This window comes from Crocuta crocuta, unplaced genomic scaffold (genome assembly GCF_008692635.1).
Source record: "Crocuta crocuta isolate KB4526 unplaced genomic scaffold, BGI_CrCroc_1.0 scaffold345, whole genome shotgun sequence".
Lineage (NCBI taxonomy): Eukaryota > Metazoa > Chordata > Mammalia > Carnivora > Hyaenidae > Crocuta > Crocuta crocuta.
Window position 1 is genome coordinate 2,515,749 of NW_027527574.1, and position 25,073 is coordinate 2,540,821.

At 35.5% G+C, this 25,073-nt stretch overlaps 1 protein-coding gene across 2 annotated transcripts in view; it reads right to left on the reverse strand.

Moving 5' to 3' along the window:
- Positions 1–25,073, reverse strand: part of IQCM (IQ motif containing M) — a 503,262-nt gene that overhangs the window by 70,542 nt on the left and 407,647 nt on the right. The window contains exon 13 of one of the 2 annotated variants that reach the window (XM_077770736.1): positions 4,543–4,888. The exons of the other annotated variant lie outside the window; for it this stretch is intronic. Coding sequence (XP_077626862.1) covers positions 4,779–4,888 — 110 coding nt within the window. The 3' untranslated portion in view covers positions 4,543–4,778. Of the gene's footprint in view, positions 1–4,542; positions 4,889–25,073 lie in introns of those variants that run through there. 2 annotated transcript variants of the gene reach the window in all.

Consider the following 25,073-nt stretch of genomic DNA (forward strand, 5'->3'; position numbering starts at 1 on the left):
GTGCCGTTACATGCAGGCGTGGGGTGGGAGGAAATGGAGCTGGGATTGCTTGGGACAATGTGACATGCCAGGAGATCAGGTATCTGATGTTCATGCTTATGGAGTACATCCAAAATCTTCATTGTGAAAAATGCATCTTAACTTTTAAATATCTTTATACTGGTAGAATCTTTATTGACTAACATTACTTAGTAAAAAGGGCGGGAAGGAAGAAGGAAAGAAAGGAAGAAAGCAGAGAAGAAAGGGAGGTAGGAGGAAAGAAAGGAAAAAGGGAAATAAATGGGTTAGGGTTCTCAGTGGAAGAGGACAGGGCAACAGTAGCCATATTAGTCAGAAAGAGATTTATTAGGCAGACATCAAAAAATTGTTGGTGTTGTACAAGGAACAGATTGCAGGAGTTCCATGAGTCACTCTATCACCCCAGAAACCGGCTTGCCCAAATCAAGAAGTTCTGAATCAGGAAGCTACTCTACAGCCACTGATGTCAGAACAGCAGGCTTGGTCACTGACATGAGGTATTCTACCAGGATAAATGCTCTGCACTTGCCCTTTGTCCCTACAGAACTCATTTCCAAAGCAAAATTTTGTATGGAGGGGCTGAAATCATGGTTCTTGCATTATTATTATTATTATTATTATTATTATTATTATTTTAGAAATGTATATTTTACAATGTAGAATTCTNNNAATGTAGAATACTAGCCTAATGTGCACACTGCTCAAAAAATTTGAAGGAAACAAAGAGTCTAATATGGAATACGTTTAATAACAAAAACACTTGAATGTTTAAGTATTCATTTCAGAAGAAGATAGCAATTTTGAAGGGAGCAGCCTTAAGAAGCACATTTGTTCAAAACTTTCAGCAAACCTATTTAGAATTTTGGTTCTTTACATTTTCTCTTTCTCTTTTTCCTTAGTTTAAAAATCTTTTAGAATGGGAATTTTTAGTTCTTTGATATTCTTGCCATTGGAATAAAATGAAGAATAACTTCTGAAATGGTAACTGATTTTCACACCATCTTATATTTTTTTTCTTGATTAATTACATAGAAAAGTTTGGAGGTGGTACAATTCTGTGTCTTCCTCCATTGCTCTGCAAGTAGTAGATTCTGGTAACCTATTTCTCCAGACTACTCAAAAATGAGTAGTCTTTTATATAAAAAGAATGGTTCCTATCTGGGCACCTGGGTGGCTCAGTCAGTTAAGCATCCAACTCTTGATATTGGCTCAGGTCATGATCTCACGGTTTGTCAGGTCAAGTCCCACATTGGGTTCCATGCTGACATTGTGGATCCTGCTTGGGATTCTCTCTCTCCCTCTCTCTCTCTGCTTCTTCCCCCTGCTTTCTACCTCTCAAAACAAATAAACTTAAAAAAAAAAGGATGGTTCCTATCAACATATTACTGAAAATTGTTAACATAATTTTTATTTGAACAACAAAATCAAAACAAAAATAAAACCCAAAGTTCTTCAATTTCAGGAAAGAAAAACACATAGCTAAGAAAAAAAAAAGTTTGCCTTTAAATTGATGCTAGATATTTACAGGATTCTTGATGTATTATACGAGGGATACAATATAATCCCTGTAGCAGAAAGAGACATATTCTCTTCTTGAATGTAAAACTAGACCACATTTCCTAGCCCCCTTGAATTCCAGTGGTGCCAGGTGACAAGTTGTCTCCAAAAGAATGTGAGCAGAAGTGACCTGTTCCAAGTTCAGAGTTAAGCAGTTAAGATGTGGATATGTTTTCTCCACATTCTCTTTTTGTCTACCTCCTGAATGTGAAGACTGTGGTAGTGGTCCCAAGGAGTGGCAAAGCTATTAAGATGGTAAAAGCCTGAATCTCTGAAAGACTGCATGGGGCAGAGACCCTGATTACTTGGGCTGGCTCGTGAAAAGCAAAAAAAGATACCACTACTTTAAGCCAGTGGTATTTTTAGGATTGTTTTTCAAAGCTGTTAGCCTGCCCTGACTGATACACTTCTTTGAACATAGTGTGCTTTGGTAGAAAGCAGTTAATATAAAAATTTGGTCTACCTACTGCTGAAGTAAATTTCAAGGCCCATGATGGAGCCACGCCTGCCAGAGGTACATTCTAGGCAAACTGAAACTTAGATAACATTCATGTTAGTGTAAATGTGCCACTTGACCAAAGAAAAACACTATATCCCCAAATGCCAAACCAACTCCAGACTCTACTTATTTCCTTCTTGCTTCTCACTCCAAACAAGGTCGGCCATGGGGCCCAGCCAGATAGCTCTTATTTTTCTCTTCCTTGTTCCTTATTCTTTATCCTATAAAAGCTTCTTGCCTTCCACCCCATTTTGCAGTTCTCTGAAGGGAGACTATTCACTTCTGTCTTCTTTAATTATTGTCTACATATGTCCTACATACATAGGACTTGAGCCTAAATCAAGAGTTATATACTTAACCAACTGAGCCACACAAGTGCTCCTGAATTTCCTGAGAGGTAGTTCATGCTGAAGGATCATAGCTGCATTAGTACTCAAATAGCTGAACTTATTAAGAAAAATATAGACTCATAAGAAAATGTAAAACATAAAACATTGATGACTGAAAGATGTAACAAACCTGAATCTTGACTTTTCATTGTTTCTGGATTTTTTTTTCCAAATGCACTTTTATTTAATTTGGCTTAGCTATTTTACAGATTGTATTACTCTAGTCAGAAGCAGTGTTTTAGAACTCAGCTGGGTCACAGGAACTTTCTCACCACTCCATTCTAATTTGCAGTTTTGCTATAATAAAAGGCCTAAATATATTGCTACTGTCTAGACGTTTTATCTGAAACAAGTGTCCTTTGTAGTCTCAGAGGACTTTTCTATTTTATTTCCAGTAAATCAAAGTCTGTGAAGAGCTTCAGTTCTTATTAAGACATACCCTTCACAGTCCAGTAACTGCCAACAGTGGCAAGCCATTGACAGTTCATTTACATATAAGTGATGACTTCCATCAGGTAGTTGGCTCAAAAACACAATGGACATTTAGAGCATATCCAATATTTCTTGTTTTTTGATGAGAACCAAGTGCCAATTTTTATACAGAAACTGACTATGGAAAAGTGAAGGCTTCTTTTCCCTGACCTTACACTGTCTTCTGCAGCTCCAGAGTGACATATTGTCACTGAACTTTAATGTAGGATCACACCTCTAAAAGACATTCAGTAGCCCTACTTCAGTTTGTTAAAAATCAAGAATAATAGTCAAATGGGGGAAACATGAAATAAGAACAATTATCACATTTTATTAAAGGAAAAATTAACTTCTATATGCTGCCCTCAATTATCATAATCATACCTTAACTTTTATGTCTTATTTTTACAAGCCAATTTTGATGCTTTTTTATAGCAATTGTTTTCTCTTAGAAATATATTTGCCATTTGAAATAGTGACACTCATTATACAACACTCATTAGAAAATCCTGTAATTTAGTTTGTAGGTGCCTTTCATTATAATGCTATGCTTTTGCTCCCAATTTTTTCTTGAATAGTGGTAGCAGAAATCTAGCCAAATTTCCATCCTAATAATGCTATAAAAAGGAGCAGGCTGGTGATCTCTTACCACACCGGAACTCAACTCATGTGTGATCCCTCCCCTTTTTTTATTGTGTGCTTTCCAGATTTTTTTTAGTCTTGAAATAAAGAAAAATGCTTTTCTTTAAAATGAAACACTTTCAATTACCAACAGAGAGAATCTGGATAATTTGTTTTCACAAATAAGCTAATGTCTACATTTCAGCTCATAATCTCTTCCCCCCACCCCCAATACCCCCCACCATAAAGTGTTTTACTGCAAACATTTTCTGGTTAGAGGATCAGCATGTTTTTTAGTCCAGCTTGGTTCTGGTTTTGGTGAAGCCCTGACCTAACATGATTTTTGTAACTGGCTTTTCTAAACATTTTATTCTAATAACTTCCATATGGATTCTACAGTAAACTTCACTAAATCAAGTAGCCTGAGAGAGATTTTATTCTTAAACCAGAGTCAATTACAGAAGTCATATATCACAGGTAAGAACTGAAAAAAATGAAACATAGGTAGTTCCCACCTCTATTCATATCTAGTCTCTATGTTAGGTATACATCCTGTTACTTCACTTGTTTCTCCAACTGCATTCATAGAAGGGGAAGTAGGGGAGGGCAGGATTGATGGATAACTGGATGGATGGATGGATGGATGGATGGATGGTTGGATAGATAGATAATATTAAATTCAAGATTCTTAAGAAACTGGTGGTGGCCAACTATGCTTCAAATCCTTTCCGAACTAAGCCAAGAAACTCAGGAACACTATATATTAACTTCAGTTTTTCACTTGAGTGAGGAATGAGAATAGGGAAAAATAATACTATGACCACACTAATAAAGTCATATAGTTTAAAACACATTTTGAGAACCCATTTCCAAAAAATTTAAGTGAGTTTTTAGAAATAAAAATTGTAAAGTTTCTTTATGGCATTTATTGGTAATGGGACAACAGAAATTAAGTCCAATGAAAGGAACATTTGACATTATGTGGTTTCAACTTCATTATGATAAAACACTAGCTTTTAGTGAAGAAGACCCAATGAATGGTTCATCCAAAGATATTTAGAAATTATAAATTGACTTGTTGAAATCCTTCTTTTGATATCCAAAGATGGTTGTCATTTCTTCCTGTTGATACATAATTAATCCATAGCCGATGTAAACGATGTAAATGTATCTTTTGGGGTAGATAGGTTCAACTCTTAAGATAATAACATTGTGTTGAAACATTATTCTACTTCTTTTGATAAATGTCTCATTTTCCTTTCTCTTATAGATCTGCATACTAACTTTCCAACAATTCGGATGTTAGCTCTTTTGAGTATCGGATGTCCACTCACTATAAGACAAATATACAATTACAATAATAAATTTTCAAATAATATGACAATGTACCATGCTTCTGAAATCATAAAACATTACAGGAAATAAATTATAATTGTTCTAGAACATTCAAAAGGCTTGAGTTGGACACATTTCTTTCAGGTGTATTGTACTACATTATATATCATCACAAGACTAGGCAAGAGTTACTATAAAACCAAACAGCTGAGTGGAGGGATAGCAGAACCTGGATTCCATCAATATCCAGTGTACTTCAAATAGGTTGGATGCAATATGTGTTTGACCATAAGAACAACAGTATTATTGTTTTTTGCAATACAATATACTCAGTTCTCGTAGTGATATTCAAATCAACGTAAACTACTATTTATATGGATTGCTTTTAATAGATTCATCTTTGGGTATACAATGACTTCCAAATGAGAAATAAAAGCCATAGATTTAATGTGTCTACCATTATAAACACACTGATTTACAGATACAGTAGTATATTTTTGCTTTTTAAGACCTATTGTTGTTATGAAGCAAAAACATAACCAAAAAATAGTTTAAGTTGTGACGAGAACAATCCACATTACTACAAGGAATTTAATGACTTGATGTGTTGTAAAAGAAGAATGTTTTATGTTTATCTATACTGCCATTTGACAAATAGCAAGGCTTCTAATAACATAACTAAATTATGCCACATTCAGAATATTTATAAAATAATTAGTAATTATCATTGTAACTATGATGGTCGGTAGCCACCAAAAGATGTTCTAATCTAGTAGGTATAGAAGATAAGCATGTTAGTTCTAAAGATCAGATCTCAGGAAAAAATGTTTCCTATTTTGAATTTTTAAATTATATATAATACTAACCATACATTTCGTCAGACAGAAGATAGTTAAAATACAGGATTTCTCAAATCAGATAAAATAGAAAAAATAATGAATATCATGGTCCAAGCTCTTATTCTTATACATTTGTCAATGAATCCAGACTTAGTGCTCAATCTTAGTTTCTTTATTTTTGAAATGGGGATAATATCTATCTTGTTTGGTTGTTGAAAGGATCCAAAACAAAACAACATATCAAAAGACAGATGTGTAATAATGTATTAATACTGACTCTTCATTTATAACAAATATACCATACTAATGCAAGGTGTTAATAATAAGGAATGGGAGAAGGGGGTTTCAAGGAGGAGATATATGGGAACACTCTCTACTTTTCCACCAATATTTTTATAAACCTAAAACTCCTAAAAGTTTTTTTAAAACTTTTTTTAGTTTAAAAATAAAGGTATGTCTGATACTTCATAAGTATCCAAGATATAGTTGCTGTATTATGATTACATGTACCATGATGTTATAATGTATAAGCTTTATAAAGGTACTTCACTAATAATTATGTGAGATAAGAGAAAAAATATATTGGTCTCTGCCTTCTGATTCTTGGCACTGTACTCCTAAAACCTTTGTAATTTTCTAAGTGATAAAAGCACTAGGAGTGTCTTTTGCCCTAATGAGGTGACTCTGGGTGAGCTCTTGGGTGGCTCCTGGATGAGAGACAGATCTAGGACACCCAGCTAGTATCCAAGAATTACTTGTTGGTATGGGGTAAAGACTCACACATGGATGACCAGAATCCTAGTCAGAAGTGGGTGGTGGTGATCAGAAGTGGGATTGAGAGCAGAATCCTATATTGTAAAATCCCTTACTTTATAAATGTTTCAATTAAATAAAGGCTCATTTAATTTAGGAAGAATAAGAATATAGGTATATGTGATATATTTTTAATCTTTCAAAGTAAATATCCTTGACCTTCATTATCATCATATAGCAGAGAACAATCCTTTTGATTAAAACAAGTCAAATCCTGAAAAAAATATTATATGTATTTTAAATGCATTGCGAAGCTGGCAGAGAAGTAGGAAAATGCAAAGGCCAAAAACAAAGTAAAATCAGTAACCTTAGTGGATATTTGAGTGCCAAAATCAGTTTTGTTTTGTATTGTTTGGTTTTGTTTGGTCTGAGGTTTTCTGCAGAACCCTGGATACCTGAACTTTACTCAGCCTTATGAGGGGAGTGGGACAAGAGATAAAGCATAGGGTCTACTCAAAATGGGAAGTTCATCAGGAGACCACAATGGAGGGGTGGGGCCCTAGAGGGTACAGCATTAGAGTAGGTGGGATGAGGTTAACCAAGAGAGGGGGAAGGGAGGGTAGGGGAGGGAAAGAAGGAGAGAGGTAGGCAGAGCTGAGCAGGGCATGGAATCAATAGGAAGGGAAGCAGAGGGGGAGAAAGGGAAGGGCCAGAGAAAGGGTGAAGGGCTGGGAAGGGAAGGAAAGGGAAGGGAGGGAAAGGAAGGAGAGTGGAGGAATGAAGAGGTGGGGGAAGGAAAAGGAGAAGAACACTTCCAATAAAAATAGCCAGGAAACTCTCCTATCTCTGTGAGGCTGGGTAGATACAACAGAACCCCAAACCTGACTCTGGTTTGATGTTCCAGTTCATGTCACTTGTGTGGCCCCCCAAAATTTCAGTAAGTGTAGAGTTTGTTAGTCTCCAAGAACAAGGGAAAAGTCTCTACAGAAGAAAGCAACTTTAACCGAGGCTTTTAAAATATGGCACAAAAACATATTTTATAAAACACCTATATGTTACAAAGTTGTTTTAAATGGAAAAATAGATTACAAAGCAATATCTACAATATGATCCCAAGTTTTTAAAACAATTACATGAGTAGGAAAACATCCACAATATTAAAAGAGCAACATGTTAATTAAAAGAGCAATCATGTTAAAATAGTGAGTGGAATTATAACTTAGCTTCAGTTCTGTTTCTTTATCCTTATTTTCAACAGAAGATATACCATTTATGTAAAAGTAACAATGTTAGAGGTCATCAGATTTCTAGACTGGAATATATAATAGAAAGTCATTCTTATTGTAGATAATGAATAAATAATCGTGAGTTATATATCTTTGTTTATACTTCAGCAGTTTAAAGAAATGATTCAAATTGGTGAAATATTCAAATAGATAATATGCTGAAAATACACATTTTATAGGCTGCATTTTCAGAAAAAATACAAAGATTTTCTCAGAGATTCACAGTATGCTTTGCCCACTGTTTTCCTCTTAACTACCTCCAGACTCTGAGGCTCACAAATCTATTTCATTATTTTTCATGCAATCTCTCTGACCTCTTCAAGGATATGTATTATTCTACACTATTGGCTACTTCCTGTGAATACTCCAAAATGAACCTTTGTAGAGCAGGAAAGAAAATGAAATGTGGATTGTGTAAAAAGTAAAATATACATTTAGGTCACTGAGTATCAATGAACCCTATTTGTGCAGGGTCATGCTAAGTGGTATGAGGTGATGTAGAGGGCACCAGCTGAGACCTTTCTGAGTCTCCATTTCCTAACCCACAAACCAAAAACAATAAACAAACAAAACCTTGCAATTGTGTGTTACTCATAGAGAGTTAGTTAGAAAAACTAAATGAAAGCAACTACCGACCATGGTATTATGGCTTTCTGTCTACGAGCAAGATTATCAGAGCCAATAAATAGCAAAACTACAGTCCTAGATGACAAACAATTAAGGACATATTTGAGTTGTTACATTTAATGGTAGTATATAGCAGGGGTCTAAGTCTGAACCCACATTTTGTGCATTTTAGGATTCTCAACAGGAGTACGTCCAGAAGACTAGCAGAACAAATCCTCCACGGACCTTTGTTGCAAAGAAAGACCAAGAAATCCTCTTGGGGAAAAACTCTTAATACAAGAAGAGTTAGCTGAGGATTTCATCTTGATCCAGGAAGACAGTGGCAGCTGGCAGGGATGGGTTTATTTATGTAATTTGAATTGCCTCTTGCTAAGATGATTTTGTTTTGACTTTCCACTTCCCTGTTCCCTATCCACCTCTTTCTCCCACCACAGGAGATTCTGACCTGTAACTTTGTGGGAGAAAGGTCCCAGTGAGAAAATGACAAGAGTTGAAAAAGCTGTTTTCCTACACCATGTCCTTGGGGTGCTGAGAGCATAGGGCATCAGTACTGGGACTGAGGTAACAATGATTCAAAGTCCAAGGGAGAAGCTTTTTCCTTTGGCGGGTTGGAATCACATGGCCTGGCCTGATAGGTGCTGATGGCAACAGCAGCAGTAAGACATCTTCACCAGGCTTCCTGCACTTCAGCGTGACAGCAGAATGTAGACGTCTATGTTGCTGACTAGACTGGGGTATTTATGAGCACGTGTGAGACATCCTAGAAATAACCACAGCTATGGGGACTGCTTTCACAGAAACTACTGACTGCATAAAAGTAAGTAGAAAATTCTATGAAATATTAAAGGTTGGCTTCCAACTCTTCACCCCTCCTAACTCCTGGCTCTGCCATTCAGGCAATAGTGATGGTTTCCTTGAGGGTGACTGAATGTCATTCACCTCATTTCAGACACCAGTTTTTAAACAAGGAAAAATTAGGTAAATCTGTAATAAATACTCCATTCTTGAATTTTTGAATAGTTAGGTTCCTCTTTGTAATCTGTAAAAAATAGAAAAGAAAGAGGGAGGCTGGAGACCTCACTAACATTAAATACATCTCAGTGCCCAGATTTTGGTTTCTTAAGACTACTCTCCAATAAAAGGAACCAAGAGACTCTGGAGAAACAGCTGGCTCTAGGGCCAGAGCAGGGACAATACAGGATGAATCTGCAGAATCTTGTAATGTCAGAAAGGAAGGAAGCTCTCAAAAACAAAAGGATAGGAGAATGTCACAGGGACTCAGGAGCCAACGTGAAAAAACACCCAACATCTAAAGCTGGAATAATCTGGGGCGCCTGGGTGGCTCAGTCGGTTATGCGTTCGACTTCCGCTCGGGTCATGATCTTGGGTTCATAGGTTTAAGCCCCGCATTGGGTTCTGTGCTGGTAGCTCAGAGCCTGGAGCCTTTTTCAGATTCTGTGTCTCCCTCTCTCTCTGCCCCTCCCATGCTCTCGCTCTATCTTTGTCTCAAAAATAAGTAAAAACTATAAAAAATTTTAAAAAATAAAGCTCAAATAATCTGAAAAACAGAAATAACAAAAGAAGGTAGTATTCGATTATAACTTAAACTATAAAAGAAATATACTCTAGTACATGTAAATAAATGATTGAATAAATGAATGGGGAAGAAAAAAGTCTTCATTACATAAGAATTCTTCATAATTTATGCAGATATTCCCACTTCTCAGAGGAAATGTTTCATATCTCACTCACTTTTCTTTGAGTGTGAGCTGGATTCAGTTATGGGCTTTCAAAAAACAGATTGCAGAGGGTGGATGGGGAGAAAGTAATTTACAGTGAGTGGAGAAACAGACAAACACTACCTTGGTCAGTTGATCGATGTTAATATCACCAGAAATAATTCATATTGGTAGCATGTTCCTGCTAATGTGATGTGATGAGAAGGGCACTTTACCTCTGATATTATTTCAACAAAATATATAACATCAACATTTGAAAAACAATAATGACAAAGAGAATAATAGCTTCCAATTAATGTACACTCATTCTTTGCCAGGCACAGTACTGAGTGCTTTCCTTGTATTACCTCAATTTCTCTTTCTACCAATACTGGATGCTATCATTATTATTATTATAAGAAATTAAGACTCAAGGCACCTGGATGGCTCAGTTGGTTAAGTGTGGAACTTCAGTTCAGGTCATGATTTCAGTCTGTGAGTTCAAGCTCTACTTTGGGCTCTGTGGCCTGGAGCCTGCTTCAGATTCTGTGTCTCCCTCTCTCTCTGCTCCTCCCCCACTCACAGTCTGTCTCTCCCTCCCTCTCTCTCTCTTTCAAAAATAAATAAACATTAAAAATTTTAAAAAAGAAACTAAGATTCATAATACTAGCATGTCTCTTTGGGCTATACAGGTAATTTTTGATCCTCATATGAATTGCAAAACTTTTTATAATAACTCACTGGAAACCATAGCACTATTTAAATCATTCATTTTTAAAGCAGGTCTATGTTACATTATACTATTGTTTGCCTTTTTATATGTTTGTCCTGTATCACCAAAATATCAGTGATATACTTTTTGTGTCACTGCATTATTCTCTAAAATAGTGTCTTGCAGATTAATGAGTGTTCAATAATTTTGATAATGCTTATTTTTGTTTTACAAAATTGACATCGTATTATTCATATTTTGCTTTCTTTACTCAAGAAGAACTCATGGAAGCCTCTCCATGTAACCAGTATAGCTCTAATTCATTATTTTAAGTGGTGCATAGTATTCTGTGATGCCAATGGACCATAATGTTGCTTTATTGATTAGCGTTTACTTTGCTCCTCAGTTTTTCCAAATAAAAATAATGCTTAAAATAAGCATGCTTATTTATTTAGTAGTGCTTTCATTTTCACATGATCAATTACCAAGATGTAGTGCAGAGTCTAAAGTATATATTTTTTTAAATTTTAATTGATATTGCCAACATGCTTTCTAAAATAGTATGAAATGCAACTTCTACCAGCAATGTGTGACATTACTCCTTTGCTCATAACCCAGCCACAATAAGCATTATTGTTTTATCTGCTTTGTTTTAATTATGGCGAGTCTAAAAGCTGCTAATCCGCTGAGTTATCTCATCTTCTAGTGACTGAGCAACTTTGCATATATTCAATGGCTTTTGGATTTTTTGTGAATGGTTCCTCTACATCTTTTGTCTACTCTGCTATTAGATTGCCCTCTTTTGCTCAGTTTTAAACAGGTCATCATATTAAACCTCTGTCTCCTAAAATGCAATTCTACTCCAAATCAATTTAAAAATAGCTTTGACTATGGTATTTTTTCATGATAAAGTTTTGGAATTTTTATAAAATGAAAGTCATTTTTCTTCTGTTTTATGTTCTTTATTGAATATCTTTCCTGCTCCTAGCTTGAATATGTAGTTCTCTAGATTTCCTTGCAGATTGATAATTGACTGACCAATTAATTTGATTGATTGATTGGACTGGTTGTTGAATTTTCTCAATTGATACTTCTAGTATCTATTGATATTATTATATACTTTTCCCCTAAAAGTCTTTATGTAATAAACTATCAGAATAGAATTCTGCATCATTAATATGGTGTTATCCTTATATTTGGAACAAAATGTATTTGGCTTTAGTGTTATCCTTTAATAGATGGCTGGGACAAGTTCCTTTTCTCCAAGTACTCAGTGCTCATAACTACTAAGACAAAGCATGCCAGCCACTTCTACCTTGTTAGAAACTTTCTTTGGATCTTTCAAGCCCAATTACAAGAAATCCACTCTCAGTAAGAGCCCTTTTGCCAGCATTATATAATAGTGTCCAGGACTGCTTCCATTACCTGGATCTCATTCTCTGCTCAGTGGCTAAGTGGCACAGCTCCGAAGCAAAGACATGAAAGATGAAAATAACAAGAGCAATTTTAGAGTTTTCAATTGGAAATCCTTCAGCATATTTTTTAAAAAGTGTTAGAAAGGGACAAAGTAATAAAAGCCAAAGACTATACAATCTGTGTAAAAGGCACAAATATGAAATTTCTCTAAGCTGAGGTAGATAATTTTTTTCTGGGGAGGTTGTCGGAGGGAATCAAGGCAAGGTCTTAATATTCCAAACAGATACATGAGATTAACATAAAGAGGAGGTCCATCCAGAGAACACATTTTAAAACCTAGGAAAAAAAAATATGTCCAAATGCACTTCACCCTGGATGTTTTCCAACTTAGTACATCCTTTGACCATCATTTGCTCTCCATCTCCTTGTCAAAAGGAGTGCTCCAATCCTGAGTGGACCCCATGAGTCACCAAGCCTCGGGAGGTGCTAGATTCATCAGATCCTCTCCACTCCCCTTCCCGTAGATGAGGCAGTCTGAACCAAGCAGAAACAGTTGGGTTCTTTTATGTCAAAATAGCAAAACACCAAAAAGGAAGTTGAGAGAAGTCCACTCTACTATCCAAGCCACACACAAGCCTTCCCAATACATTGCAACGGCATGCCTTGAATCAAGGAGAAAAGAAACTCTCAGGAGCCAGTAAACAAAACAAAACAGAACAAAACAAAAACGATGAAAATGGCATGGTATTATTACAATAATCTACAGAAAAATACTCAAGTGCTTCATTATTCATTTTAATCTACATTAGGACAACAGCAGAGTGAAGATTCAAATTGCCAAACTGCTTCTGAAAAGAAACAATCACAAACAAATTGAAGTATTCCAATATATGTGCACAATGGAAAAGAGCAAAGAAGGTTTAAACCATGTATGTTGTAATCTATTGCACTCTAATTGAAATCCAATTGATCTTAACAGGATGTAGATAAGGACATTTAATGGACAAACTTTTCAAAGCAGAATCAATATCTCACCAAGAAGTGATAAAAATTCGTTTGACATTTTTAGTCGAGAGCCAAGAGCATGCACTTGGGGATCAGAAAGACCAAAATACTAAAAGACTAAAATACTGGCATTTTTAGCTTAGCACCTTTGTAATATTAAGAAAGATGACTTTGCATGTCTTCATCCATAAAATGAAGACAATATAAGTACCTACTTCAAAGGAATAGTATAGGAATTAATGAGAAAATATACATAAACACTTGATTTAGATTTGAATGTATCATAATTTCTTATATCTATTCTTATCCCCTTTCTCTTCTTTTTTGTTCTCCTCCACTGAGATGGAGATTAGTTTGTCACCATTCTGCCCTACCAAATATTTATTAATTTGCCGGGTATTTTGTTGTTAATTACTTTAAAGTGTACTTTCTTTGTGAATGCCACTTCTAGACAAGCAAACAATCCTTTTCCAATGAACCATCATATTTTTTCCTCTAGACACATTCTGTATTTACCAGCAATGTGCCTGCATTCTTATGTGAAAACCAGTGAAAATATAATTCTTCCTTCATTTCTAGTTGGTTTTCAACACACGCTACCTCTTCCACCCACATACATAACTCAAGTGAAATTCTAAGAAATATAAAATCTTCATTTTATTCATTCTTCATAGATAAAGCAGATAGATAAACCTATGCATGTTTCCAAGAGGTCTAGCAACATAGTCCATCTCCCTTCCCTTCCACTTCTCCCTTCTCACATGAGCATGACTCTGGAAATCTTATTAAGACAGTCTGGTGGAGGGGCACATGGGTGGCTCAGTGGGTAAAGTGACCCACTGCGACTCTGGTCATGATTTCACGGTTTGTGGGTTTGAGCCCCCGTGGCAGCATAGGACTCTGTGCTGACACTGTGGAGCCTGCTTGGGATTCTCTCTCTCGGCCCTTCCCTCACATGTGTGTGCACGCTCTCTGTCTCTCTTCCTCTCTCTCTCTCTCTCTCTACTCTCTAATAAATAAATAAAAGTCAAACAACAACAACAAAAGACTCATTCTGGTGGAGTGTCTCAAATTTCCTTCTCCTGGACCTTGAAGCTAGGCAATGACACTTTCTGAGTAAGCATATTTATTGATTATATAATCCCTTTCTAGAGAGTGTCTACATCTGTTAAAAGGCTTAGAATTGGATCTAGTTAGTCACAGTGTAAATATGCTCACAGTTATACTTTACCACTAGGTGTCACTCTGTCACATTAGTAAAGGCGGGGTCACTTAACACTACCAAAATGCTGTGCAGTCTAGGTACTTGTCCTAAGCCTGAGAAATATCTAATGGTAACATTAACTTTGCTGCACTGAAACAAATAATAATGATCAATCTCTAATGTCAGATCAAAGCTGGCTTTAAGTATTCTCTGATCAGGATAGAAGAGCGCACTTATCTCCACCAACCCTGATCTCATTTGATAGGACCCCACTTCCAAAGGGCTGAGGTACACATGCAGTGTTTCTGTCTCCAAGAGTTTTCATCTTTCCAAGCTCCATGATACCAGAAGCTGATGGAAGTACTTCTTCTATCCCCTCATATTGTGTTGGTGTCATTAGCAACAACTCAGATGGGTCTCTGATCTTAGAATGAAAACTAGGGTTCATCAATATATCTTTACCATATAAAGCTGCTATGCAAACATGATCCAACTGTTCTTCATTCTCTAAGATTCATCCTACTATTGCTGACAAATCATGGAAATTAACTTTCACGCTGAAAATCTGTCAAATATTTCTGTTAGTTAGTCCATCCCAGAAAGAATTTTGTGGAGCTAAGTGCATGAAAAACTCCCGTTCTAAGCCTTCCAGATTCACACTTAACACTTCTGTTTCCAAAGATGGCCATCTCTAGAGATTTAGTGGCATTTTCTATCCATGTCTACCAAGGCATTTTCTTCCTTTGATACCTCTCATGAATTTAAGTTTTTTTAAAAAAATTATAATTAATCTGAACCAATGATTAAAAGCAACAACAACAACTTGCTTAATTACAAGTTTCACAGCAGTAAGCACATTCTCACACTCTCAGAGATCTGCATTTATCTGACATGAACATTGTCTGAACAGAAGAATTTTTTGAGTTCTTCAGAAACAAGTCTCCATTGAGACCTGGTTAAAACTCGTGTCCCGCTGGAAATTTAATGAAGTACTTCTTTAGACCTCCTCAATTTAGTAAATTTATATGGTGCTGAATAGGTTTGCTTTTCTTTTAGGCATATCTTGTCTTGAACAGGGCATTCTAAGCAAAATTATAATGGGTGCAAGTTCAGTTTTGTTGACATCCTCTCCTTTATGCTATCCTTTGATCAGAAAAATAAAAATGATGAAATGTATTCTTGGCTTGAGTACAAAGTAATTTTAATGCTGAGCAGAAAGTTGGATTTAAATTTCCAAGTTATAGATCTCACAGTGAAACTCAAATATAAGTCAGGGATCCATGAGATTCCATTTCTGGCATAATCTGAGGTAATGATGAAAAATCCTAAATTTTATTCAGTCCCATAATAAAATGCCCCAAATGTAGCTTATTATAATTATTTTAAAGTAATCTTTAGACATCTTTTTGACAGTCAATACTTTTGCACACCCATTTGAAACTTCCCTTAAAAATATTCTCTTTCTATTTGTTTCTCTACACATCAGTGCTCTCCTATATCAATCCTATGAATCTTTTTGGTCATTATCCTTAAAATTCAACCACATATGCTAACTGCTCAAAAGTCTATCCTTCTATCTCTCTTTCATCCAAACATCAAGAAATGTCCCTATAGTCATGATCCTTCCCTATTTTTCTCCTGTTCCCATGCTGTTAACATGTACCTACTCCTGAATGTTGCCCTTATTTTACCTCCTTCATTATGTTTCTGAAAAGTCATTTTTTGTCTACTATGATTGATTTTTTAGGCAATATTCAGTCTATTCCCACTCCCATGAATTTCAGAGAATAAAATACCCTTAACATTGTAACTGCTAATGTTTTAATGTTGCATAGATAAGGAAACCCAGGCTTAGATAGGCTAAGTAACTTGCCCAATTAAGAGGTGGACTGTGAATAGACACTCAAACAGTATAACTCTAGAATTTCAGCTAGACAGCATTAAATGATGGCTGTGAAGACCAATTCCAGGCCATACTGTCTAGGTTTGAATTCTCAATCTATAGTTTACCATCAGTGTGGCCTTAAAACACTCTCTTTCTGCTTCATTTTTTACATTTTTTAAATGAGGATAATGAACGTGTTTATAGTCGTGATGATGAAATGAGTTAATATATGAGCAAAACATACACAGCAAATGAGTTAAATGAGTAAAATGCATAATAAATACTAAATTATTATCGTTTACCACTATATTGTTTTTCAAATTCAAAAATTATTTTAAAAATAAATGTAAATTTATTAGTGAAAATAATATGACCAATCTACAACTCAAGTTACAAATAAGGAGAAAACCTGACTTATTTAATAGAGGAATGATTCACTAGCCTGACTCTTCATATCAGATACTTTAGTAGTGAAATCCTCAAGCAGAGTTTGAAATATGTAACAGATGCTTAATGATGATGATAATGACGATGATGATAGCAGTAACTGCTAACATTTATTGAAACTTACTGGGCACTAGGTGCTTATTTGATGCTATGGTAAGTACTTTAATCATCCTTATTCACAGACAAGGAAGCTGAAGTTAATAGGTTTAGTAACTTGTTCAAGATCAAGAAGGAACTAAATATCAGTGTTTGGGCTTCAACTCACTGGGGTAATCACAGAGCTGACAGGGCCTAAAGCTCACAATCAGAACACAATTGAATAGTACATACATTTTCAGATAAATACATTTCAAGTATTTGTAAATCTAATTGCATTTCTTTGGCTTATCTTTACATTGCATTACCTTTGCTTTTCCAATCTGGAGTTGTACTGTTGGTCTTAAAGTCATAGAATCCATTATTAATAATAAGCTTTAGGGGTACCTGCGTGACTCAGGTCATGATCTTGCGATTTGTGAGTTTGAGCCCCACATCGGGCTCTGTGCTGACAGCTCAGAGTCTGGAGACTGCTTCACATTCTGCTTCACATTCCCCCCCACCGCCCCATACCTTCCCCTGCTTGTGCTCTCTTTCTCAAAAATGAATAAACATTAAAAAAGTAAAAAATAAGTAAAAATAATCAGCTTTAGATACAAAATATAATTAATTAATGTAAAATGTTCCCTAAATCTTAGAATAAAAAGAGCCCCAGAAGATGTCCCTACTAAACCTATGAGTGTAGAGATATTTATAAATTTAAATGTAATTTTACCAAGAACCCTGTAAGGTGGCTCCATACTAGAATGGAGAAAGCTGCAGCTGAGAAAGGTTAACAAGTCACATAGACAGTAAGAGGCAGAACGGAGCTTTGAATGCAAGGTGGTTTTTCAGATCACAAAGTAATTTCCACTAAACCAAGTAGTTTTCCAAAGTAGGTATTTTTTCTTATATTTGCTAGTTATGATTTTTAATTTTTTCTTATAAACAAACTTAACTTTAATAAAAATCAATCTGCAATCATACCCTCAAATGCATCTTTTTAAAAAATTTTATTCTATTGTCATAGCTCCTTGCTTTTGGGAGAAAAATTAGTGGTGTTACACTTAGAATTTTTATAATTTGGTATCTACTGTATTGGTGGTGAAAAATTACACATATTATCCATCATATCCTATCTGGATAGCATATGAATATTGTGTACAAGTCTAGACAGTTTTATGCCCGAGACTTTAATGCAATCTGTGTCTATAAGATACAATGAACGGAATAGATTTATTCTGTTTCTTCTCAGAAGGACTCCAAAAACAAAGGCCTTGTATTAAACCTTCAGAAAAAAAACGTTGACTAGACTGATAATGTTAAAGCAAATTCAATAACTAAATGTAAGATGTTTTCAAAAATACCCTGGATCTCATATTGTGTCAGACACTGTTCTAAGCACTTTACGTGTACTATTTAATTTATTTCTTATCACAACTCTGTGTGACAGTTACCATTATAATCTCAATTTAATACAGGAGGAAACCGAGGCACAGAAATTTTAAGTAAATTTCCCACAGACACAATGTTTTTAAATCTTATTACTGTATTTCAAACCCATGCAGTGTAGGTGAGGTAATCATATACCGACTCCCATATACAACAAAAACAACAGCATTAGCAATAACAGTAATGGGTCAGACATCTACATAAGCATTTTATATGTATTTTTTCACTTATTCTTGATACCAACACTATGAGATGCTACTACTGTAATTCTCATTTCACAGATGAGAACACCACAGCAGTTAGATAACTTGTACAGGATCATATTAATTTTTTTTAAATTTTTATTTATTTTTGAGAGAGAGACAGAGCGTGAGTGGGGGGAGGTCAGAGAGAGAGGGAGACATAGAATCCAAAGCAGGCTCCAGGCTTTGAGCTGTCAGCACAGAGCCCAATGCGGGGCTCGAACCCACGAACCGTGAGATCATGACCTGAGCCGAAGTTGGACACTTAACCAACTAAGCAACCCAGGTGCCCATTTGTTAAATGGTAAGATCAGGATTTGAATCTAGCTGGTCAAGAGACTCCATACTTTTGTCATCTGTCTGAATATTAATTACCTGCATACATATTTAATTGATACATATTTATATTTCATTCAAATATTTTTACATAGATTATGATTTTAGCTACAGGAATTTAAATGTAAACTAATTACATATATATTTATAAGCATTTTCTATTCTTGGATATTGACTCTGCAGTGGATATTAGGGATTGATTCCTGCCTTCAACCTTCCCTCTAGATTTAGAGCAACAGCAAATTAAAAAAACCAACAACAACTATTCTAAGATGACCTTGAAACTAAGACTCTTAGTGTTATCTTCTATCGATTAATTATACTTTCACAGGATTTGGAAGGCTAAAGGGATGTGGAGATTTTTTCCTACCTTTTATGTTTCTTGTTTTACCATTCTGCTAGCAGATAAAGGGAGGAGGGGGCGGGGAGAAAAGTAAGTTTGTTCCACTGCAATGTTCCAAAGACTGTTATCTAGATTCCTAAGTGACTAGGAGAATTTGGAGCTGCAACATTAATCTTCCTAATTTCACATCCTGATTTCTGGATCAGCTGTTGGATGTTCTTGAATTCATAGCTCCATTGGCAACTGCCAAGGTGGTAGCTTCCCTGATGGGTCTGGCCTTCATTTACTCTGAATGTCACGCCCAGAAGTTCAAACTAAAATCCACCCTTTTGCCCTCCAGTGATTTGTTATACTTAATTTATTGTATCAAATCCATTTCTTCTTAAAATATCTAGCGTGCTTTTCTTTTCCTGTACTGAGACTTGACTGATACAGTATTCACTGTGGGAACTGTATTACTGCTCTCCAGTAGTAGTTCTTGGAGCTGATGACTTTTAGAGACTGTGGTGCTATAGTACCTTACGGTTTTATCTTTTCATACACTCCAGTCCTTCGTCCTCACCAAACCCTCCTTTCTTTAGTAACCCTGTCCTTTCCCTACTTTCAAAACCATTTATGAAAATGATTTTATAGTCATGCCTAATATGTGCTTTGCTCCTAGTTCAGGAATGTTAATATCCTTTTGAAAGAAAAAGACAATTCAGGAAGTAGAACGTTCAAAATCAAATCAATTTTTATTTGTTTTAAGTCACTTAAAAATAATGTTTCTGATGAAAATAAGTTTCGCATGTTCGGTTGTTTGCTTTTCTCTTCTTTGGTACATTTATATTATTTTTTTCTTAGTGTTTTATTTATTTCTGAGAGAGAGAGAGAGAGAGAGACAGCGTGAACAGGGGAGGGTCAGAGAGAGAGGGAGACACAGAATCTGAAACAGGCTCCAGACTCTGAGTTGTCAACACAGAGCCCAACATGGAGCTCAAACCCACAAACCGTGAGATCATGACCTGAGCCGAAGTCGGATGCTTAACCGAGTGAGCCACCCAGACGTCCTTCTTCTCTGGGACATTTAAACTGGAAATTACATCCTAGTTTCTAGCTCCCATCTCCTGTCACTTTTCACCATTGGTGCAACACCTTCTGGTACTGCTATTGTTACTGCTTCACTCTTGCCCTAAAAAATTGTTTCAAAAAAGGCTATAGGTATTATACTCAATACTTGATATTTGCCACAAAATATAAATGTTTCAAGACAATGTTTCAAGACATGTGTATAAAAACAAGAGATCAAAAGCATTCCAAGTCCCTCTCTTCTGCCACAATTTTGCACAAAACCCTTGTGCAATAACCTTTTTTGAAAACCCTGTCGACTTTTTTTTTCTAGGATATCCCTTATGTAGGCAAAATGGTTAGCCTAAGAGTTTAGCATAGGAGTAGTCATTTAAAAAGTCCCAAATCCATTCAGTTAAAAGCTCAATAACTTCCTATCAAAGAATAAATATTGGTACAAGAACACCTTGCTGAATTTGTACTCAGCTGCACACTAAAATAAATACCATACATATTTATACGTGATGGTTGCTGGGAAGAATATCAGAAGGGTAAACAACATTTGGGAAAAGCAACAGCCATTTGTTTCTTTGTACCTGACCAAAAATATGTTCAGCTGGTATTTGTGCTACTATATAGATGGGCGCCTACAGCCCATCTGATGCTTCTGCTCCCATCTTCCTCCCCTGCAGAAGGAAGGGAGAAGACAGATCGAAAACTTTGCCCAAGTCCCCAAATGCCACAGCTAAACAGAAAAGTGTCCTAACAAAAGACAAAATCCCTGTCACTGGGAGCTGGCTTAGTTCCTACTTTTTGTTTCTGGATGGCAATTTTTGTAGAAAAAACAAATATGAAGTAAAATATAATTCCCATTTTCAAAGTGTCTTAACCACTAGTTTGAAAGTTAATCAGGTGAATGTGCTTCTATGGAAGGAACTGGAATTTTTTGCACTCTGGTTTCCTTCCAGATCTTTTACAAAAATATAAATAAAATTCCCATTACTATTTTCTTATTATTCCATTGTGTTTTTTTCTACACATAGTAATTCATTGATTTTTCTTCTAAGTTATGATTCTTTAAATTCAGATTAGAAGCATGGAATTTCCTTATCAAATAGTATTTGATGCCACAGGATTATTTTAATTTACATTTATTATAAAAATCATTTGATGAAACAGATAAACATCTATTGCATTTTCAATAATAGGGCCAGCAGGAGAATATTTGAGTCTTTAGTTTCTAATGGTTTATTACAAAATATCTGCAAACATACCAAAAACGTGAAAGAATTATACAATTAAAACCAGTCAGAGTTTACAATTAATATCTTACTATAGTTTCTTTATTATGTATCTTTCTACTTCTCCGCTCTGTTTCGGGATTTTGTAATCAGATGTAAGAGGAATCAGCTATAAAAGCATTAAAAATGTATAACTAACTAAATTGAATCTCTCCACCCTTACTAATGTTTTCAACATTTTTACTTTGCTTTTTCCTTTCTAAAAATTAATCTAAAAATTTGGATAATGTTTGAAGTGAATACTGAGATTATGACTCATATCTCAAATGTTTTCTGCAAGTTTTCTCATGTTTTTCAATAAAGTAGGATTTGTTGAGCAGTAGAGGACAAAGGGTTATCACTGAGTATCAGACTAATATATAAAGCTCCTTACATGCCATCACACTGCCCTCGATTTTTAAATACTGGGATTTTATAAAAAGACTAAAAAAAGGACTCTAAAGTGATAAACTACAGAGAGATACAAGATGCTATTGCCAAAAACAGATAGCACTCAATTATTTTTTTAAAGGCATTCTTATCACATCTTCTCCTAATATTAGCTTTCTCAATAAACAATAGCCTGCTGCAATATTGCCAGGGTTGCCCAGCTGAGATGACAATGTGCAATGACAGATGATCGGGACCATCGAATTGTTGATGTTATTCACAAATGGCACTCACTGGCCCTTCGGTTTTTAAGATTATTCTATGACTCTAGCATGAAACCAGATTAATATTTATGTGGGAAGAGAGATTAGAAATGCATTCTCCTACAATAAAAAAGGAACTAAAAATATTCTGTGGGTCCATTTCCAGCTACTAACTTTTATCTAATTGAGTTTGATATGTACATAAAAAGCAACAAACACAAATCTTTCTGTTTTTAAAGGCTTTAAATCTTGTATGTCTATTCAAGAACTTAGTTAAGGTTTTCAGATTATATTTGGAAAAACATAAACAATTTAATGTAGAATGCCACCATTCATACTAGGTTATGCCATTCTCTGTTTTTTTATTTGTTTTTTTTTTAATGCTTTATTTTTGAGAGAGAGGGAGAGGTGGGGGAGGGGCAGAGACAGAGGGAAACACAGAATCCAAAGCAAACTCCAGGCTCTGAGCTGTCAGTATAGAGCCTGACACAGGGCTAGAACCCAAGAACCATTAGATTATGGCCTGAGCCAAAGAATTGACTGAGCCACCCATGTGCCCCAGGCTCTATTTTTTAAACATATGAATTAGTACATTAAACTACTGAGTCAAACTAAAGTTTAGAATATTTTGGGAGACCTGGGTTGCTCAGTAGGTTGAGCGTACAACTTCGGCTCAAGTCATGATATCGTGGTTTGTGGTTTCGAGCCCCATGTCAGGCTTTGTGCTGAAAGGTCAGAGCCTGTAGCCTGCTTCGGATTCTGTGTCTTCCTTCTCTCTCTGCCTCTCCCCTACTCATGCTTTTTCTCTTTCTATCTCAAAAATGAATAAGCTTGAAAAAATTTTTTAAAGTTTAGAATATTTTATAATCTGTTCTTTTTATCCAGAATATAGAAAATTTCTAGTTTTAAGACTAAAAAACTATCATTATTTCAAACTATTTGCCTAAAAAGTATAATTCCAAGATATTTTGGCACATAGGCCAATTTGACAATATTTTATCATTTGACTTTCTGAAAGGAAGTTTAAATTTTACTTAGAGGCGAGCACAAAAGGAAGACATATCAATATCCTTATGACATCATAATATCTCCAATTCAAGACATATAGCAATAACTACCTTATGATAAATAAAAATTATATCAACATTATCTGTAATTCCCTGAAAAGTGTGGCCCCGTTCTGTTTCTTCAGGCTCCTCTGGAATGATGTTCACAGGGTTTCCAGGTGAGTCAACTGTCTAGTTTTTCCTACCTTCATGATCTTCTTTTCAGCCTTTTTAAGATTCTTCCTCCTTCTCTCTGACTTGGTATCATATTCTGTGCCTTGAACACTCTTCTCTATCTTCACCCCTTTGCCGTCCTTATCCAATCCTGTGTCTTTAAATATCATAAATTTGTTCATGGCAATCAAATTTATATCTCCAGCTTCAATAGCTTCCTAAATCTCAGATTCAGTATGAAATGGGCTCTAGGATCCACTACATATAAGGGGGAAAATTGAATCCTTTCAGTTTTGTGTTGGACTAGTAAGAACAGATTTTACATGTCTTTCCAATTCTGCATTCAGTGACATCTCATTAGAAGCCTGAAATTGGCCAGAGTGGAAATATTTCGCCCATGAAAACCAGAAAGTGGTACAAATCCTCGCCCCCTGCAGAACTAGCTTAGCAGCACACAAACGGCTGTGATATCCTGGAGAGGCCCAAAAAAGGAGGGAAAAGAAGATGAGTAATTAAGATGCCCTTGTGTGTGTGTGTGTGTGTGTGTGTGCGCACGCGCACGTGCGTTGAGGAGGGAGAGATTGTTTTAGTTATCCCTTCAAGATCATTTTCTAAATCTATTGCTTCAATTTATTTAAAATCTCTCTATGTACACAAAGTTCCAAATCCTGATCAGCAACTAGATTTGGTGGTCTTGGGATATTTAACCTATTCATTCAGATGGAATAACAAGGTTTGAGCAATATATGAAGTTAGCAAAAAACAAATTTAATTAAGGAGAATTTTACTCATAATTATTATCTAGATTGAGATCCTATGGTACTACCACCTCTAACGCCCTCTCAATGCAGATATTTAGATCTAGGAAGAAATCCTTAACACAAACTGGGCAATGAAACTTTTTCTTCTGGAATTTGTAGGCCAGTTAGCTCTTGACAGACAAGTTGGAAAGTCATATTTATATATTCCATCTGACATTACTGCTGTGAAGAGCAATGTGTTATAGAGCAGAGGAAATCACAAAGCAATGGGGAGAATAAAGCAAATATGCAAAGGGAAACAGGGCTAACAGATCTTGTGGTCCAGGAAAGAGAGGGCAATTTGACATTTCATAACCTGTAATCCCATGAAGCATGGCTGTTCTGCCTGCAATTGGGTTTTACATGCTTCAGTTCTGTTCTTTAAATAAACATTCTTTTAGTTTAGAAGTTCTTCTTATTAAAAATTGTCATTAAAGATTTAGTTGAAAAAAATATTCCATTAATATCCAGATATAGTATTTAATTGATTTCTTGCAATCACCACTTAGATGTTTAATAATCATCTCAAAATATACATCTAAAAGTGAACTCCTGAATTTCACCCAAAGCTACATCATGCACATTTCATCTTTTTCTTCACATAAATATCTCTATATTTTTCTAGTTGTTCAAGCTAAAACCATTAGATTTTGACTTCTTTTCTCTCACATAACTACATCCAATCCCATAGCACATCATCTTGGCTCTATCTTCTGAATATATTCAAAATCTAAACATCTAATCATCTCCATTGTCAACAAGCTCTTCCAAGCCATTATTCTCTCCTTCCTGGATTATTGCACTAACTCTTAATTAATAGTGCTTGTTTCTGCTTTTCTCCAC